The sequence below is a fragment of the Oryctolagus cuniculus genome, chromosome 4 (assembly GCF_964237555.1).
Source record: "Oryctolagus cuniculus chromosome 4, mOryCun1.1, whole genome shotgun sequence".
NCBI classification, from domain to species: Eukaryota; Metazoa; Chordata; class Mammalia; order Lagomorpha; family Leporidae; genus Oryctolagus; species Oryctolagus cuniculus.
The window spans coordinates 18,962,022-18,982,541 of NC_091435.1; the positions used below are offsets into that span (position 1 = coordinate 18,962,022).

The 20,520-nt window shown below is 45.1% G+C and overlaps 1 protein-coding gene across 1 annotated transcript; it reads left to right on the forward strand.

Moving 5' to 3' along the window:
* Window positions 1-8,345: 8,345 nt before the first annotated feature.
* ADAMTS1 (ADAM metallopeptidase with thrombospondin type 1 motif 1) lies at window positions 8,346-17,338 on the forward strand. Its single transcript, XM_008267152.4, has 9 exons — window positions 8,346-9,508; window positions 11,041-11,387; window positions 12,073-12,205; window positions 12,512-12,679; window positions 13,085-13,371; window positions 13,598-13,784; window positions 13,894-14,069; window positions 15,027-15,202; window positions 15,359-17,338. Exons 1-9 carry the CDS (start codon window positions 8,779-8,781, stop codon window positions 16,056-16,058), a joined length of 2,904 nt encoding a protein of 967 aa, XP_008265374.1. The 5' UTR covers window positions 8,346-8,778; the 3' UTR covers window positions 16,059-17,338.
* The last annotated feature ends 3,182 nt before the right edge of the window (window positions 17,339-20,520 follow it).

The following is a 20,520-nucleotide window of genomic DNA, read 5'->3' on the forward strand; positions in this document are numbered from 1 at the left end:
TTAATCACTCTTTCAGTCATATTGTTTGAGTGCCATGTTTCTGTATAAACCTGCACCTCTTCCCACACTGATGTGTCTTTACACTGGTATTTCCACTACATGCCACCCTACTTACACCCAACAAAAAACATCTTATGGTTGTGTGGCCAGTGAAACATCCCATGTAGAAGATACCTGGGGCAGGCAGGGAACAGGTAAGCCAGTTTAGGAAACAGTACAGGAGGACTGGCAAGAGGCAGAGAATGGAGGAGGCCAAGAGAAAGGTACATTATTAACCTGGTCACAATGGGGACATTCGGTGCTTGATTCCATTATGACCTTCCAGGGGTCATGTTGTCTGCAAGGAACAAGAGAAATCATTTCCAATTGGCTCCCACTCTAGTCGAAGGCTGCCACATGGCTGTTAACTCTCCTGAACTTCCTGGTGCTACTGCAGGACAGTCATTCTGCAGCTCGAAGGAACGCCAGGTTGGGAAGCATGCCAGACATGAGATGCACTTGAGGTGAAGAACTGGCAGGCGGCACCTGCCCAAAAGTGCTTAGTGCAGCAACGGCTGGAAAGAATGAGAACGCAGAGAATGTGAGGCAAGCAGAAAGAGGAATCCAACACAGATATTCAGAGCCATTTGTCCATTGGAACTTTTTAGTTGGTCTTTAGATTCTAAAAATGGTGTGCTCCATGGCAAAAAGAAAAAATACTAAAACACAGCATCTTTCACTTTAAAGTAATTCATAAGCTTCCTTCACTGCATTTTTGAAATCATCTTCCTCAGTTCCTCTTCTACTTTTATCCCATGAAGCAAATGATTTTTGACCTCCCTTTATTCTGCAAGATTGGAAAGCCTGCTTTAGGACTTTGAAGATTGTCAAAGATTCGACCAGCATGAATTACCCCAGTAGGTTGTCTATTAATTCTAATAAATTCATCAGCCAGCTACTGATTATCAATAGATTAGAAAGGAGCATTCAGAGTAATGCATCCTCCCTTTAGGACAGAGACCTACAAATGTTTAAATCTCTTTGTCTTGAGGTAAGCCACTTGGAAATTATCTGGACAACTAAATTCATGCCTCTACTTAAATAGCTGTATAGTGAGAGGGAGGGAATAACAGTTATAAAAAAACAAACAAACAAACAAAAAAAAAAACAACAAAAAAAAAAACCAGGGTTGGTGTGGTGACATGGCTAAAGCTGCCACCTGCAAAGCCCGTATCCCATATGGGAGCTGGTTCACATCCTGGCTGCTACACTTCCCATTCAGCCTCCTGCTAATGGCCTGGGAAAAGCAGCAGCAGATTGCCCAAGTGCTTGGTCCCATACCATTCACCTGGGAGAGCCATACAAAACTCCAGGATCCGGGCTTTTGGCTTTGGCCTGGTTCAGCCCTGGCTGTTACAGCCATTTGGAGAGTGAAAAAGCGGACGAAGAAGTCCCTATCCATGTGTGTCTCTTCCTCTACCTCTGCAGCTGTTTCAAATAAACAATGATTTTAAAAATAAAGAAAGCAAAATCCCCTAACTTTATCAATAAAATATAGTGAACTTAGCAATAAAATATAGACTAAGTGAGGGAAAAGCAGGAGGAAATTAGTTTAAAATTTCTCATTCTGTGGTTTCATGCGCCTCCTGCTGTTTAAAATTCTATGTTTTCAATTCTAGATCGTTTCAACCTGGAGAAACTATGATATTGTTGATTTATTTCAAGTACCAAAATATCTCCAGAATGCAACTTTTATATTCATGTGACATTTGGAAGCCCTTTGTGTGGGGTACGCATGCATGAAGTACTCCCAGTGTCAGGACTATTTTAAATTTTTTTTTTAAACTTTTATTTAATGCATATAATTTTCCAAAGTACGACTTATGGATTACAATGGCTTCCCCCCCATACCGTCCCTCCCACCCACAACCCTCCCCTTTCCCACTCCCTCTCCCCTTCCATTCACATCAAGATTCATTTTCGACTATCTTATTATACAGAAGATCAGCTTAGTATACATTAAGTATGGATTTCAACAGTTTGCTCCCACACAGAAACATAAAGTGAAAAATAATAGATGATTTTTTAAATGATGATGAAATCAGAGCAGACCTATTGTCATGTTTAATCCCAGTGAGAGTCAAGTTGGGAATTGATAATTTCTTTTTTTTTTTTTTTTTTTTTTTTTACAGAGGATCAGTTTAGTATGCATTAAGTAAGGATTTCAACAGTTTGCACCCCCATAGAAACACAAGGTGAAATATATTGTTTGAGTACTCGTTATAGCATTAAATCTCAATGTACAGCACATTAAGGATAGAGATCCTACATGAGGAGTAAGTGCACAGTGACTCCTGTTGTTGACTTTACCAATTGACACTCCTGTCTATGGCATCAGTAATCTCCCTATGCTCCAGTCGTGAGTTTCCAAGGCTATGGAAGCCCTCTGAGTTCTCCGACTCTTATCTTGTTTAGACAAGGTCATAGTCAAAGTGGAGGTTCTCTCCTCCCTTCAGAGAAAGGTACCTCCTTCTTTGAAGACCTATTCTTTCCACTGGGATCTCACTCGCAGAGATCTTTTGCCAGAGTGTCTTGGCTTTCCATGCCTGAAATACTCTCATGAGCTTTTCAGCCAGCTCCGAATGCCTTTAGGGCTGATTCTGAGGCCAGAGTGCTATTTAGGACATCTGCCATTCTATGAGTCTGCTGAGTATCTCACTTCCCATGTTGGATCACTCTCCCCTTTATTTACTCCATCAGTTAGCGTTAGCAGGTACTAGACTTGTCTATGTGCTCCCTTTGACTCCCAGTCCCTCCACCATGACCAACTGTGAACTGAAACTGATCACCTGGAACAGTGAGATGGCATTGGTACATGCCACCTTGATGGGATTGAATTGGAATCCCCTGGTATGCTTCCAACTCCACCACTTGGGGCAAGTCAGCCTGAGCATGTCCCAAATTATACATCTCTTCCCTCTCCCATTCCCACCACCATGTTCAACAGGGATCACATTTCAGTTAATTTTCAACACTTAAGAATAACTGTGCATCAATTACAGATCTAAACCAGTCATATTAAGTAGAACAGATAAAAAAACTACTAAGAGGGATAATGTATTAAGTTGTTCATTAACAGTCAGGGCTATGCTGATCAAGCCACCATTTCCCATAGTGTCCACCTCACTCCAACAGGTTTCCCTTTTAAATTTTATCTTCTGTCGCCACCTGGTGGTATAACATTTTCTCACTTTTCTCTGCCTTAAATTTTCTACTGTAGCTAAGGAAAAATAATCTCTAAATGAGAAAAAAACAGTTAGGTTTAGCAGTGATAGTCAACTATCAATGTATGTAAAATATACAGCATACTTAAAATATCTGTAGGATGAATGAATGCATGAGTTGTATTCTGTTTTAGTGGATTACAGTGTCTATGACCTTTTCATTTAAATTACATGAAGCACAAAATAGCAAAATAGTAAAATTAGATTACAATATTATCTAAGCAGAGGTTGATTCCTTTTATTCAATTGACTTTTGTTTTGAGCTAATAGAGCAATGATTAAAAAGTAGTTGGCTATTGTTTTAGGACTTGGTAAAAGTATTTTTACTATATTTTAAGAGCATAAACATATTTAATATTACACTGTTTTAAAATATTTTACATAATCCCAAAGAAGAAGAAAATAGATTTAAAATTTCTTGAAAATGATTAAAATGATGTAAAACCTTTACAAGTTCCTGCCTTGAACTACTAAGAAAAAAAAGGAAAAAAAAAAACAGACATACACATCATTTGTTGTAGACTATCGCCACCTTGTGGGCTGAGACAGAGGAACTAAAGGCTGTGAATCTTTTAAGGTGGAAATTTTTGTTGCAGGAAAATACCTATTTATAATTAAAATTAAATTTAGTAATTTGAAATAATATAAATCATAATTATGACAAATACTTCCCAACCAAATAATTATATAAACACACTGAGAGATATTAAATTAGAAATTATAACAGGGTAATTTATTTCTAAGCCCCCAATTTGACTCTGTCTATGTCATCTTGGGCAAGTTATCAAAGCTTCTGGGGACTCAATTCCACATCTGTAAAACAAACACAAAAAGTGGACTAATCAAATCATTGTCCTCTAAGTTTTTCAAATGTATAGTTTTGGGGCATAGAAATATTGTTTAAATACTATTTACAGAAAATTTTCTGTCATCAATATTTGTATTTTTTCCTGCAAATAAAACTCACTTCAAATATGTATGTATTTACTTACTTTTCATTATTTGAAACACGGAGTCACACAGAAAAGGGGATAGTAATGGCTCTTCGGTTTACTGTTTCACTCCCCAAACAACATCCACAGCAGTAGGACGGCCAGGCTGGAGCTGGGGCCTGGAACTCTATCCAGATCTCCCATGTGACTGGCAAGAACCAAAGTACTTGAGCCATAGGTCCTGCCTCCCACAGTGCACATCGGCAGGAAGGTGGATCAGAAGCAGAGGCAGGACTCAAACCCAGGTCTTCAGCTGTGATGCCTGGGTCCCGAGTGGAAGCTTAATCCACTGAACCACAAGTGCCTGCCCCTGAACTCGGTGTTTTGTATCTACTGTCTCACTTATAACCAACTAAAATATTTATTTGTCCAAGATTACTTTATGGACATGTGTTTCCCCAAAGCAGCACTAACGCTAGACAGCTTTCTTATCTCTAATTGATAAATCCCGTAGTCTAGAAAAAAGCATCCATGATGAAATATGCACTTTAGTAATTTCTGTAGACAATGTTAGCACTAAAATAATCTAATAGTTTATGGATATTACGAGATCTCCTCATTTCATGGTTATTGTTGAATATTTGCTTTGGTACAGACTTGATAAGAATTATAAGTAGAATACTGTGTTTATACCACACAAATAAGTGAAACAAATACAAACACATGAAATGTAAATAGAAATACCTTAATTTTATATTTTTCACTTTAAAAGGCACAAATATTGTATCAGGAAGTTCTTCTGTATATAAAGAACAAGAATCCTTTTAAAAGATTCTTTAAATGCTTTTAAAACTGATCATTGTGTGAATAGTTTTATATCAAATGATTTAACTTTTGACAGTCTCTACAAATAATAAAAGGTACTAGTCTGTAAGTTTGAACATATTAAGATTAGTGTGCATATAAATCCTCATGTATTCTATAAAAGAAAATCAGACTTATGGAGGATAGGGACGATACAAAATGTGATCTTCTGAATGGACATTTAAATAAAGAACCAAGTGTTTCATAAGGATGGGAGTGTGAAACGTCCCACAAGGATCCATTTTTTACATTTTATATGAATCTGAGGCCATGTATAAATTCTGCTCTTGCATTGTTTCCACATTCAAATGTTTTCCATAATTCACATTTTGCTTAGAAACATACATGTATGTTATAGATTCATAGAACACCAAAAATGTTTGAAGAGTGCTGATCTTAAAAAAAAAATGTACGTGGATTAAATGTTCTTCTAAGCATGGATGGAGTTTTCAGCTTAGTAACTGGCAACCCGCACATCCATGTCTCTGTTGAAGCGATTAAAAAGGAATCATTTCCCAGAACTACAGGTGCACAACAGATTGGACTCATTATGCAAAAGAACAGAAATCTGGAGAGAAATCCAGAGAATAAAAAAGCCATGTTCCTGGCTGTCCTATTGCCTTGAATTAACTGTTTTTTTTTTTTTAATTTTCAGTTCTGTTTGGATATATAACATGAGAGATGAAAAAAATGTATAATGGATTTGAAGTAACCCATTCAAGATTACAAATGTATGCCTTGAATTCAAATTTCTAATAACACACTGGAGGCAGAAATGCACTCAGGGCCAAGGGTGCATCGATATATTTTAAAAGCTTGACTTTATGTAGGGGAGTTGACAGACTGGAATATATTTGATATATCTTTTTAAGTTATGCATTTACTGCTGGCCTTTTGAAGTTTCCTTTCGACCCCATTCAAGTGAATCACATTTACCATCACTGGATGTGGCCTAAGTCACTCAGGTATCAAATCTCTCTGGCAAAACCAATCTAAGGGAGGTTTCCAATGCTGGTCACCACACACAGTTTTCTGAGTCACCTTCTAAGTCAGAGTTGGAGGGTGTATTGAGGACGGCTTTACCATTAAGGCTTCATGACTCCATGGTCAAGGTCTTGTAAGTCTAAACCATCAACTCTTCTAACTGGAGAGGGAAGAGGGGAGAGGGGAAAAGGGTTAGGGGAGAGGAGAGGATTGGAGAGGAGAGGAGAGGAGAAGAGAGGAGAGGAGAGGAGAGGAGAGGAGAGGAGAGGAGAGGAGAGGAGAGGAGAGGAGAGGAGAGGAGAGGAGAGAGATCACACACACACACACACAGAGAGAGAGAGAGAGAGAGAGAGAGAGAGAACATTCAAGTTCTATTACTACTGTGAACAGTAAAGGAAGTGGGGAATCTTTGGACCTTTGGGAAAGCCCACTAGGGAAACGGAGAGGATTAACCATTTGGTTCAAAGAAGGAGACAGGCTGGACAAGGAACGGGAGCGAGTGGAGAGAGTCAAGGCTGACTCTGAAGGAGAAACTGAAGGGGATGAGAGAGGGCAGAAGAACAGAGAATGAATAAAAGGAGGCAGGCAGAAACCCCATCAAAATGTTAGCATGGTGGGGAAAGTAAAGAGGAGAACTGGAAATGCAGACGCCTGAAACCGCTGTTACAGTCAAGTCCTGGATGGATCCTTCAACATTGCACTAGAAGCCTGATCTTAGGAGACCAAACCAGCATTTATGAAAACGCCACTTTGAGGGGTGTGCTACCGAGTTTCTCTCTAGCCTTGTTTCTCACTTGATCTTGCCTGTAGAGTTGGAATGGCTTTTGCGTTTTTGTGTCTCAAGTAGGCGATCTAGAACGCCAGGAGGAAGACGAAATTGCGAAGCACCCCCCCACCCCCCAGGGAAACGTCTGGAAGGGGCACTTGCTGGAGAACTCTCAGGGGCACACTTGTGGCAGAAGCGGACAGACGTAGGGGAGTGGTGGGGAGGCACGAGGACACGGGCCGGCGCGCGTCGGGGGCGTCTGCGGGTGGGGCGCGGGACGCCAGCGTGTGACGGTGCGGGGCGCCGGTCTGCCTGGGACCTGGGCGGCCGCTCTCACCATTGTCCGGGTGGCTTTCCGCCTGGGAGCGTTTCCTTCCTATGGGTCCCGCCGCCCCTCCCTCTGTCTCCACAGCAGAACCGCTCAGCCCCCTCTGAGGGCCGTGGAGGTGGAAAGACTCAGCCTGGGGCGCTTTCGTAACACGGACGTAGCCTTTTCCCTTCCTGGTAGGAAGAGAAGGGAGGGGTCGCGGAAGGAAGCCGATTTTCTCAAATCCCTGCTGCACACTTTCTCCCTAAAGACATCGCCCCAGGGCTCCGGGTGCTGAAACGGGGTAGGAGGGTGTTCTTTGGGGCCCCTACAACCTGGCGTTTCTGCCCGCCGGGCCTGGGGCCTGCAGTCCCCAGAGGTGGGCGCGTGCACTCAGGCGGCAGTGGGTGGGTTCCCCCAGCGAAGACGGGACGGCGTACCGCCCCTCCTTAGGCTCCAGGGAGCTGAACCCCGTTCCAGATCACCTATTCGGGAAATGTGAGCCCGCATAGTCCCGGGGGACGAGGAGGGGGTGAAGGTCAAAGCAAATGAACTTTTAAAGGTCTGCGGCTAGATTGGTGTCCCCTGGCCCCCTCCCCCGGGCATGCCTTCCTTGAGAAGTGCCAGGGCCAGTCTGCTTCCCCCGGGACGAGTTGGGGAAAAGGCAGAGCACACGGAGATGCGAGGTAGGGCGGAGTATTTTTCTAGAAAGGGCAGCCCTGGCTTATCTCCCAGATTAGGAAAGTGGGGGCTGATGGGGGAGGGAGAGGAGGGGAGGAGGGACAGCTCCAGCGCTGGCAAGTTTTGGAGAAAGGACTCAGCTGGCCACCACCCCGCTCCTCTATCCCTCCCCCCCCCCCCGCCCCCAGGAACTGCAGCCCAGCGCGGGAACTGTATTCCCGCACCCGAGGGGCCGCAGGAAGGGAGGGCGGTGCAGGAAGCCGGCGGGGGTAGAGGCCCGCGGGAAGGGAGAACCTTCTCCCCCGAGCGGCCCCGCAGCACAAAGTACTCGTCATTGCGCCCTCGCGTCTTCCGCCCCCGGACTGACGAGCCGTGGCGCGGAGCCAGCGCCGAGGGCGCCCCCTCCCCCTCCAGGGCCCGCGGCGCTGAGCGCGGTTTATTACCCGCTGAGCTCAGGGGGGCGGCGTCTTTAGGTTGGAAAGGCAGCCAAAGAGGGAGGAGGGGCTCCGTCTGGCGACTATAAAAGGGCGGCCCGGGCTGCCCGGTTCCTGCACTGGCTGGAAAGCGGTTCGGAGCCAAGGGCCTTTGCAAAGCCGGGGCGCACAGCCGGCGGGAGAGGCCAGAGCCCTGCTCAGCGTTGAGCAGCACCGCGCGGCCAGCAGAGACCGAAGAGGGGCGCCCGGCACCGATCCTCGCGTGGCCTCCGGACTCGGAGCCGCCCCGGAGCGCTTCTTGTCCTCGCAGCGGCCCCTCCGCAGCGCCCAACTCTGCGCTGGAAGGAACACTTCCCGCGCTCCGGCAGCGCCTGCTCCCCTGTCTCTGGGAGCGTTGGCTGTGGCCGGCTCTAAGCGCACTTGCAAAGAGTCACAGTAACTTAACTTTAACGATCCAAAGCGAGGCCAGCGAGGCTCAGCTCTCCTGACCCGAGCAAAAGCTCCCTCGCTTGGGGCGTGCAGCGCGCGGGTATCTCCCGAGACTCCAATGCAGCGAGCGGTCCCTGAGCGGCCCCAAAGGCGCACGCTGGGCAGCTACATGGGCAACGCCGAGCGGGCGCAGAGGTCTTGGAGATCTCAGCCCGCGCCCAAACTACTGCTGCTCGCCGCGGCCGCCGCGCTACTCGCAGTTCCCGGCGCACTTGGGCGCCCCGCGGAGGAGGACGAGGAGCTGGTGCTGCCGGCGCTGGATCGCGCCCAGCCACCCGAGACCACGCGGCTCAACTTGGATGCCTTTGGCCGGCGTCTGCACCTGGAGCTGCAGCCCGACCGTGGCTTCCTGGCACCCGGCTTCACACTCCAGACCGTGGGGCGCAGACCCACGCCCGAGGCGCCCGGTCTGGACCCCGCCGGCGACCTGGCCCACTGCTTTTATTCCGGCACGGTGAATGGTGACCCCAGCTCGGCCGCCGCCCTCAGCCTCTGCGAGGGCGTGCGCGGAGCCTTCTACCTGCAAGGCGAGGAGTACATCATTCAACCCGCGTCTGCGGCCGGCACCGAACATCTGTCCCCCAGCGCCGCCGCCGCCGGGGAGAAGTCTCCCGCGCAGCCACAGTTCCATCTCTTGCGGCGTAGGCGGCGGGGCGGCGGCGGTGTCAAGTGTGGGGTCGTGGACGAGGAGACCCTGCCGGCGGGCGGCGCAGGGCTGGAAGGCGAGGAGCCCGGGGTGCAGTGGCCTCCGCGAGGCCAAGTGCCAGAGCGCGCTGGACAACCAACAGGTAGAAGAGCTGCTCCCACTGTCTCCATTCATCCCCTCACCGTTTTCTCTCTCCCACGCCCCTGGGGGGGGGGGGGGTGTCCCGGACTGTTTGACTGTTTCTGGACGCAGATGCACAGTGCAAGAACGTGGTGTGAGGACTGGGTTGGGGAAGCAGATCCTGCTAGAAAACTTAATTCCTCCTGCCTGAATAATGAGCAACCCGGAGAGGATCAAAAGTCAGCGATTCTCTCCAGACAGAGACGAAGCGGTTCCGCAGGGGAGGGAGGGTTTGAAATGGGACTTCTTACATGCTAGTTGAGCGTGAGCGTGCGCAATTGCTTTCCATCCCTCTCAGCTGTTTCTTAATGACTTTGTGTGGACTCTGGCCGGGTAGCAGCTTTTCACTGGGTTTTGTAACCGCTGCCTGTGCGGCCACCCCTTCCTTGCACTAAGAGGAGGGCGGAGCTGGGGAAGGCGGCAGAGAAGCTATGGTTATCCCGGGTTGTGCCTGCGCCAGCCGCACCGCGATCTCTGCTCCGGGCCCTGCTGGTCTCTTCCCTCCTTAAAAGGCTGACGGGGACGGCTGCCTACGGGCCCCTCTGCAGAACCTGCTTGGGAGGTCTCTGCGCAGCTTGCCCCGCCTCCGCGCTCCGGCCACCCCGCCTCCCCGCGTGCGCTCCCTCTCTTAGGCCATCATTCCGGCCCTGAGCCCTGCGGAGTGAGGGCCCCCGCGGGCTCTTTCTGCTATGCCTTCGCCTGACTGTCGTCGGCTTTGCTCACTGTCCAGGTTTTTTGTTTATTCCGTTGGTGCCTTTTTCTCTTTAACTTACTCGCCGGTCTTGTTTTAGATTTCTTCCTGCTCATCTGCCCCTGGAAGGGTTTACGTGGTCACAGCCCTGTCTGGGGACTTCCCTGGGGCTTGGGGCTCAGTCAGGAGTCAGGGGGCTCTTTTCCAAATAATCCTGCGTGGCTCGAGACAGGAGCTTGTTTCCCTGGGATAGTACGCGCTGGGCAATGGCTGCTGGACTCAGTGGGTGGTCTTTGTGCCCGGAATTGGCAAGAGCAGAGTGCCCCTGGGACCCCTGGAATGAGAGAGCTGAGCCATGCAGGCTGAGAGCCCTTCAGGCCCGGCCCCTTGGCGGCAGCCCTGGCCCTGCCTTAGGCCTTCCACGTGGAGCGCGATGATCTCATTCAGGATTTGCGTCCTGGCTTGTGCGAAGAGTGAGTCAGGGCGCTCTGCCTGCTGCCCCTGCTCCAAGTCTTACTACAGCGGTGCAGCAGGATGTGCCCACACCTCCCTCACGCTGCGGGCTCTCAAAGAAGACAAAAGAAATCCTCTCTCTTGCACACAAAAATACCTTATTTATAGCAACAGAGAACATTTTTTAATAACGTTTTCAGGGAAAAGAGATTGCAAATATTTTTGTTATTGTTGTTCCAAGGTGTATTTTCGTCTTATTTGCTGTGACTGCTTTCCTTATGTGCCCTGGGAAGGTATCTATTCTTGGAGAGGCTGCCCAAGAGCAAAATGTCTTTCTTGTGTCTTTACAGGAACTGGAAGTGTAAGAAAGAAGCGGTTTGTGTCCAGCCCCCGTTATGTGGAAACCATGCTTGTGGCCGACCAGTCAATGGCAGAGTTCCACGGCAGCGGGCTAAAGCATTACCTTCTCACCTTGTTCTCGGTGGCAGCCAGGTTGTACAAACACCCCAGCATTCGGAACTCGATCAGCCTGGTGGTGGTGAAGATTCTGGTCATCTATGAGGAGCAGAAGGGGCCAGAGGTGACTTCGAATGCTGCGCTCACTTTGCGGAACTTCTGCAACTGGCAGAAGCAGCACAACCCCCCCAGTGACAGGGATGCAGAGCACTACGACACGGCGATTCTCTTCACCAGACAGGTGAGGGCCCCAGGGATGTGCTGTCCTCTTAGCAATCTGCTCTGTACCAACAGGCACCTCACCACGTGTTTGTTGTTTTTTTTTTTTCCAAAAATTAATTCATTAATTAATTTCAGAGGTAGAGACAGATAACACAGAGAGCTCCCTTCTGCTGGGTCATTCCCTGAAACACCCATAACAGCCAGGACTGAGCTCGCCAAAGCCAGGAGCCAGTGACTCAATCCAGGTCTCGCACCTGGGTGGCTGGTACTCATTACTTAAGTGAGATCTGCATTAGCAGTAGGCTAAACTCAGGAGCTGGGGCTGGCGATCGAACCCAGGCACTCAGATAGGCGATGCGAGCATCTAGCTTAACCTGTGTCTTAATGCTAGGCTGAATGCCCCAACCTGCGCCAGTGTTTGTGCACCCAATTTTTTAAGAGCTAGCACGATCTCATCTTATTTATTTCTACCACCGTTTTATCATCTTGAACTTAATGGTTGCATTAGGAAGAAGCTTATTGAAAGTCATGCAAAGTCCTAATAAGTTCAATGCTAATAATAATAAATAATAATAATAATAATAAATAATAATAATAATAAATGTAGATTCTTCAAAACACATGAAGTCACACCCTGCCAGGAAGTTAGATTCCTGAGAATCAGACTGTCCGCATTACTAAAGATGTACTTCTGCTCCTTGTAGGATCTGTGTGGGGCCCAGACATGTGACACCCTTGGGATGGCTGATGTTGGAACTGTGTGTGACCCGGGCAGAAGCTGCTCAGTCATAGAAGATGATGGCTTGCAAGCTGCTTTCACCACAGCCCATGAATTAGGTAGGTCTGTTTCGGAGTGAGAGTTAAGTAAGCCCCATTCACGAACTCAGCATGATAAACAGAGACTAATGTCAGAGGGAAAGTCTGCAGCTGATTCTGCTATCATGGTGCCAACACATCTGTAGACATGGGGAACTGTACGGGTTTGGAAATGTGCATGTTTATTACACCCTGTGAAAAGCAGACAGTATCTCCTATATGTCTTTCTTCCTCTAAAAACGTCATTTTGTAATGTATGAATTCCTGGTGGGAAAAAATATTGCAAATGACCCCATATTTTAATGAGGGTTTTGGATTGCTTCCTAGGCCACGTGTTTAACATGCCGCATGATGATGCAAAACAGTGTGCCAGCCTCAATGGCATGAACCGGGATTCCCACATGATGGCGTCCATGCTCTCCAATTTGGACCGGAGCCAGCCTTGGTCTCCGTGCAGTGCTTACATGATTACATCATTTCTGGATAATGGTCATGGTGAGACACTCAAGCTGTTCTTTCTAGACGGCATCCAACATTGCATGGATAGCATTACAACTTCACCAGCGCTTTCTTTTTTTTTTTTTTTACTTTTGCCTCCTGCAAAATTACCTTTCACTGTCAAGGTCATAAAAACGTTCAGATCTTAATTCCCAATAAATGATGGTGCTCTAAGTAGCTCCCCACATCCATTCATTCACATTTTTAGCAGAACAGCAATTTCCTGTCATTGTTAACGCAGAGCTAGTCTCTTGGGAGTAATATCAATGGTCATGCGAATCTTTCGGGCGTTTTCCACCATTTGCTCTTTATCATCTTATACAATGTTTTTGGAAACTGTGATATACCCTCTGCGTAAGTTTATTAACTATTTATTAATATTGGCTGGCATTTCCTTTTCAGGGGAATGCTTGATGGACAAGCCCCAGAATCCCATACAGCTCCCATCGGATCTCCCTGGTACCTTGTATGATGCCAACCGGCAGTGCCAGTTCACTTTTGGGGAGGAGTCCAAACACTGCCCTGATGCAGCCAGCACGTGCGCCACCTTGTGGTGCACTGGTACCTCTGGTGGCCTGCTGGTGTGCCAAACCAAACATTTCCCTTGGGCGGATGGCACCAGCTGTGGAGAAGGGAAATGGTGTGTCAACGGCAAGTGTGTGAACCAAACCGACAAGAAGCATTTTGATGTGAGTTTTTCTACCGAAACACATTTGCACTCCTTTGAAACTGAGAATTAAAAATAACAAAGTGATGCCCAAAGATCGCATTCCAGACACCTCCATCTGTGTCCTTTCATGGGAATGCAAGATAGCTTATTTTTAGAATTGACTCACTGGCCTGTATTTTTCTCTTTGACCTTCTAAAAGTTCTCGGTAGAGAAGCCTAATGCTGGTGGTATGTGTCTCCGTTTAGACGCCCATTCATGGAAGCTGGGGGCTGTGGGGGCCCTGGGGAGAATGTTCCAGAACCTGCGGTGGAGGAGTTCAGTACACAATGAGGGAATGTGACAATCCAGTCCCAAAGAATGGAGGGAAGTACTGCGAAGGCAAACGAGTGCGCTACAGGTCATGTAACATCGAGGACTGTCCAGATAACAGTGGTGAGTAGCAGTGGGCTCCAACCCCAAGAGGTGGGGTGAAAAAGATGTGCCTATAACAGAAGCTTTGAAACTGGAAGCCGGTAATGTCATCCTGTCGTTCTCTTTCTAGGAAAAACCTTTAGAGAGGAACAATGTGAGGCTCACAATGAGTTTTCAAAAGCTTCCTTTGGGAGTGGGCCGGCGGTGGAGTGGACGCCCAAGTATGCTGGCGTTTCGCCAAAGGACAGATGCAAACTCATCTGTCAAGCCAAAGGCATTGGTTATTTCTTCGTTTTGCAGCCCAAGGTACTTTCTGCCACACTTACTTTTTGCCTAAGAGCTCAGGCCACAGCTCGCTGTGCAACCTTCAACACACTTTCTTACTTTATATATTAGCATATTCAATTTCAAATTCAGACTCCTTATCCTCTATAGACCTTGGCGACTGCCTGCTTTGCGTTTGTTATGTCCATTTAGGAATCAAGCCTAAATCCAGCACTTAAAATTGCTGCAGTTGCTTAGACGTACTCCTTTATACACAAAGAAACACCGTTTGACAAATCAGGTGTGAGCTAGGGTTCACATACAGCTCGTGGTTAGATAAATTATTTATTAACATAGCAACCGGCAGTTTTAGATAATCGTTTAGGAATGGTCCAAAGTACTTGTTTCTGGACCCTGGAGCAGCAGTGACACTTGTAAAAAAGACTTAATGCGATGGAGCTCTGAGCTTTGACAATTTTTATGTTTGAGAGCATATATTGAGCAAAGAGAAGCATCATTTCTTTTGCTATCCTGCTGAAGGGATAAGGCTGGCTCTGAAATACAAAATGAAGTTAATTTGGTTGAGATTACCATTTGTTGTTAGCACAGAGGCTGTGAAAATATTCCTAGGTTGCAGACCCAACATTCAAGAAATGATTTATGAAGCACCTGCTATTGCCACATATTATTCTAGTCACTGTGGCTATAACAGCAAACAAATTGACCAAGATCCCTACTTTCATTAAATATAGATACAGAATAGATAGGCCAACAATCAATCAAAGCACATGTGGTTTTTTTTTCTTTCTAAGTTTGTACAATCTTCTGGGAAAGAAAAAAGCCAAGAGAACAGTAAGGCGAGACATGTGGGACATGCGTGGATAGTTCTACTTTCCTTAGCAGGGTTGGGAAAACAGAGAGGAAAAGCTGAGAGATACTGTAATAAGGTCTGTTCCCTTGCTAGTGTATAACCCCAGACACCTGTTCTTTCCTTTGCAGGTTGTGGATGGCACTCCGTGTAGTCCAGATTCCACCTCTGTCTGTGTACAAGGGCAGTGTGTCAAAGCTGGCTGTGATCGCATCATAGACTCCAAAAAGAAGTTTGATAAATGTGGTATTTGTGGAGGAAATGGATCTACATGCAAGAAAATATCGGGATCTGTTACTAGTGCAAAGTAAGTTTTTAAGCACATTCAGAAATCTTACCGTTTAGAGGCATGCACCTTTTTACAGGTCTGGGGCTGGGGAATGCATTAGAAGTGAGTAGCACCTTTTTAAGTAATTAATCAGCCAATGAATGAGAGATTTCTATCTATTCTCCTTGCATATAGGCCCGGATATCATGATATTGTCACAATCCCAACTGGAGCCACAAACATTGAAGTCAAACAGCGGAATCAGAGGGGATCCAGAAACAACGGAAGCTTTCTTGCCATCAAAGCCGCCGACGGCACATATATCCTGAACGGCGACTTCACTCTCTCCACTTTAGAGCAAGATATTACGTACAAAGGTGTTGTCCTGAGATACAGCGGCTCCTCGGCAGCGCTGGAAAGAATCCGCAGCTTCAGCCCTCTCAAAGAGCCCTTAACCATCCAGGTTCTCACAGTGGGCAATGCCCTGCGGCCTAAAATTAAATACACATACTTTGTGAAGAAGAAGAAGGAATCTTTCAATGCGATTCCCACTTTCTCAGAGTGGGTCATTGAAGAGTGGGGCGAATGTTCAAAGTCCTGTGGAACGGGTTGGCAGAGGAGGCTGGTGGAATGTCGGGACATCCACGGGCAGCCTGCTGCCGAGTGTGCCAAGGAAGTGAAGCCAGACAGCACCAGACCCTGCGCGGAAGTGCCTTGCCCACGCTGGCAGCTCGGGGATTGGTCACCATGTTCCAAGACTTGTGGGAAAGGTTACAAAAAGAGAACCTTGAAGTGTCTGTCCCACGACGGAGGGGTGCTCGCGCATGAGAGCTGCGATCCCTTAAAGAAACCGAAACATTACATAGACTTTTGCACAGTGGCAGAGTGCAGTTAAGCGGGGCCAGTTTTAAGGGAAAGGCAGGGTGGAAGGGCTGAGATGGGGGAATCCACAGGGCTGGAGGGATCCAATGTAACCTGGTGACCAGTGAGGTGTGTGGGTAACGGGGAGTGTAGACATAGGGAGAAAAGGAGTTAGATCATCAGAATAGCCTTCCAGTTACACATTTCATAGGCTAGTTAATGAGGATTATTAATGTCCGAGCAAAGATAGATGATTAGCATAACGCCCCAGGGCATTATTTTTATTATTTCTTCTGTTACATCGATTGCAAGTCTTTGAAAAATGGAACAATTGTCGAAATGAGTAAGAAGCCTTAACGTTTCTTGGTACTGATTAAATACTTTATGAGGTTGGGAGATGAAAAGCAAAAGAAAGATGAGATTTTATTAGAAGACACGGCTTACTTTACCTCACTCGTAGTAGAGGGTCAGAAGAGCACAGACAGGACAGGAGACCAGCGCTGCTCACGGCCGCTGGGGTTTCAGAGAGTGGTTAACCATTTTTCTCCAGAGTTAGGACTTCAGATAGTTCAACAAGAGAGAAAACCCTCAGCAACGTGAAATGACTCAAGCGGCTTTGTCTTGACCTTCTGGTACCATCTCAGTCTGCATTTGTGTAATTCATTTCAAGGAAAAAGCAGTTCCATGTATTTATGAAAGTACATTAAGCCTACAATGGCAAAAAAAAAAAAAAAAGCAACATAGTAGATGCTGGAAAAAGCTAGAAGAGGCACGATGCATTTGGTACTTCCAACCTTACTTCCCTCCTTATGGAAGCCTACTTTGGAGACATGGAGGTGAAAACACAATTTGTGTCTCAACGAAGTCAGTAAGATTGGACAAAAATGATGGAATGCCAGAAAAAGAATGGGGTGTACAGAGCAGGGTCCCACAGGTGTGGGGACATTAAGATCACTTGTCTCTTGCGGGGAGGCAGCTGAGGGGTAGCAGGTCCATCCCCAGCAGCTAGTTCAACAGTCTTATCCTGGTGAATGTCTGTTCAGCTCTTCTGCTAAGAGAGAATATGACTTTTTTCCATGTGTATATAGTAAAATATGTTACTATAAATTATATGTACTTTATAAGTATTGGTTTGGTGTTCCTTCTAAGAAGGACTATAGTTTGTTAATAAATGCCTATAATAACATATTTATTTTTATACATTTATTTCTAATGATAAAACTTTTAAGTTATATCGCTTTTGTAAAAGTGCATATAAAATAGAGTATTTATACAATATATGTTACTAGATATAATAAAAGAACACTTTCTGAATGTGTGTGTGTGAGTGTATTTATTTTCTGAAATGGGGATTAATTCTTGGGAGGGAAATCTCAGAATGTGAAGATAGATTTTTTTTTTCTTAAATTCCTTGGAAATGAGATTTGGTTCTAATGAAATATACTCCACATATCCTTGGTTTATGAAATGCTAAAAAGAAAGGAATCTATGATATCTTTAGTGATAGATAAAGTTATGGCTAATGTATCTAACAGTCTGAAGGTACTTTGAAAAGTTTGAGAAGGAAAAATAAGCTTATTTTGCTGCAAAATTTTTTAAAGTCCATGAATAGTTTAATCATAATACACATTTTCCATGACCGTTTTGAAGACTGCTGTATGCATGGGGTTCAAAAATTTTTATGCCAAAATAAACTTATCTTTAAATTCTATTTTCCATGAAGGTTTTAAAAATATCCTCATAAATATTCCATGGTTGGCAAAATTTTCCTGGAAAGAGCCAGTTAGTAATTCTCCTATATACCACTTTCTGGTTCATACCATCTCTGTCAGCTACTCATTGTGCTGCTATATTTAAAAGTATATTTAAACACCATAAATGTATAGTCATGCCTGTGTTCCAATAAAGCTTTATTCATAGAAACAGACTCAGATTTGTTCTGTGGGCTTAGTTTTCTGTTCCCTAATGTGGACCATACATAAGTCATGGGTGGGGAAATTTTTTTTCTGCCAAAGGCCATATGGACAATCTTAACATCATTCATGGGCCTTGAAAAGCTATCAGTTTAAAAACCAGCCTGCTGTAGATTTGTTGGATTTTTGACACAGCCTGCAAGCACCTTGGCAGTGCCAGACCAAATGATGTCTGGGAACTTATACTGCCCATGGGCCAGACGTTCTCTACTTCTGATTAAATGGATAGATGGTGAGGTTCTGGGTGCTTTCTGAATTTCTACCACCTCTTCAATTATATTACTTAGGCAAAATTATGTGAAGGTATTTAAGCTATTGAGTAGACAATGATGCCTCATAAGTTACATTTGGGATAGATATACATGGTGAGTCACTCTCTCCAAATGTTTCACTTGCTCATCAGGATACCAGACATGGTTTGGAGAAACTTGGAAACACCCAGGCATCTGGGTAGTCTTTTGTAAATCATTATATTTTAAATCACAAGTGGTACATTAATGACTTTAAAAGTTCATACTGCTTCCAATATAACTATACATTTTGAGGAAACACTTCGTTTCCTGGAAAATATATATTATGTGGTTAACCACAGACATTTCTGTTTTCATGAAACTTTACATTTTGACCCTTTTGTTCACCCTCTGTAGAATAGAATAAAATAATATGCTAATTTCAGATTCAGAACGTAACTTCAAAGTTACCCTCAGAGTTGCTCAAAGGATTCTTCTCCTGAACAATTGAACAGGACTCCCAGGAGGCAGGTGTAAAGGTGCAAAGGGTGAGGTCAGGGTGGAGAGAGTCATGTGAGTCTCTGGTGGACATTTTTCAATCCACTAGGCTTCAGGACTGAAGGGTGAAGGTTAAGTCCGTTCTCACATTGCAGGAACTAGTCTTAGTTCCATAAAACTCATTTAAACACAGGATTTGGCCATGCAACGCAGGGACCTGTCTTGTACTTTGAACCATAACCTCTACTCACAGCCTACATTAGCAGAGCATATAACCCCATAGTAAGTGACATGGAAAATACACACACACACACACACACACACACACATGCTTGAACACAAAATTAAGCTCTGGCCCTCATTTGCTATATATACACTGTTTCAGAATGAAATATAAATACCTAGAATGATAACCCATACTGTTGAAAAAGTCATTTTCAGCCATGAGAAGCTTCTTATAATTTTTATGAAGCTTAGATTGATTTTTATATAGTATAAGTAAATGACAAGTCTAAAATTCAGGACACGAAGAGATTAAGCCAGACAAAAGATTTCCTCCTGTCTTCCTTACTCTCAACACAAAGTAATATTCAACAACTTGCTGATGTTGCCAGGTTATTTTCAGACCCTTGCTGGTGAGATTTTTCCTTTTAGCATAAGGTTGAGCAGCTTAAGATACCCATGTGGACAGCACAGAGAGGTTGGTTCACAATCACATCCTGGTGCTATGGACTGGCACCTGACTACAGCTGTTGTGCCCTCTCCTGCCTGCTGCAGATACAAACAACAAGATGGGATGATGTTCCTGAAACACTCAACAAGTAACTTCTTGTTCTATTTTTCATTTCAGTACTCACCAAAAATCACAATTTTTGCAACAGAGATTTCACCAGAAATTGCAAAAAGAGTTTCTAACTTTTGTTCTTTGTTTAATTGTCTTGCAGAAGGTTCTCCAAGTTGTCATGTAATGGGAAAAAAGGAGCCGCCATGACTTAACCTCATTTTGTTTCCAAAAGGGAAAAAAGTGGTGTAAGGGTTGGGGGTGTTCAAACTTCTGAGGAAATTGAACACAACCAATCAAGCATAGGAGTGTAGTATGTGGGCCAACACTGTGACTTAGTGGGTTAAGCCACCCCCTGAGATGCCAGCATCCCATATTGGCATGGATTTGAGTCTTAGCTGCTCCATTTCCCATCCAGCTTCCTGCTAATGTGTCTGGGAAACAGTGGAAGATGGCCCAAGTGCTTGGGCTCCTGAACCCATGTGGGAGACCCAGAAGAAGCTCCTGACTCCTGGCTTTGCATCAGCCCAGCTCCAGCAGTTGTGGCCATTTGAGGAGTGAACCAATGAATGGAAGATAACTCTCTCTCTCTGTCTCTCTGTAACTCTGCTTTTCAAGTAAACAAATAAATAAACCTTTAAAAAAGAAAGACCTTTTTAAAAATAATATTTCTTATTTTTATAGTCTGTTACATTACACATATATTTCTATGTGACTTTGGTGTCAGTAAAAGATAAAAGATGCTTTAACTCAGAAAGTGTTACCAAAAAATTAGTGTTTGTAAATTCTCTGAAGATCAACAGATCATAAAGTATACTAATTGATTTCAGAACACAAAGAGGCACAGAAGAATACAAAATCATAAATAATGATGCCTCTCCCCTACTTGTCTCCATTTGAACCAGCAATTGTCTTGGAAATTTCTTTTTTAAAAGATTTATTTATTTATTTATTTATTTGAAAGGCAGAGATATAGAGAGAAGGAGAAGAGAGAAAGAGAGAGAGAGAGAGAGA

Excerpts from the sequence above, each read along its gene's own strand:
- ADAMTS1 (XM_008267152.4), top strand. The coding sequence starts at position 8,779 with ATGCAGCGAGCGGTCCCTGAGCGGCCCCAAAGGCGCACGCTGGGCAGC. Across the intron at positions 13,372-13,597 it reads CCGACAAGAAGCATTTTGAT|ACGCCCATTCATGGAAGCTG; the intron begins GTGAGTTTTTCT and ends GTCTCCGTTTAG. Across the intron at positions 13,785-13,893 it reads GGACTGTCCAGATAACAGTG|GAAAAACCTTTAGAGAGGAA; the intron begins GTGAGTAGCAGT and ends TTCTCTTTCTAG.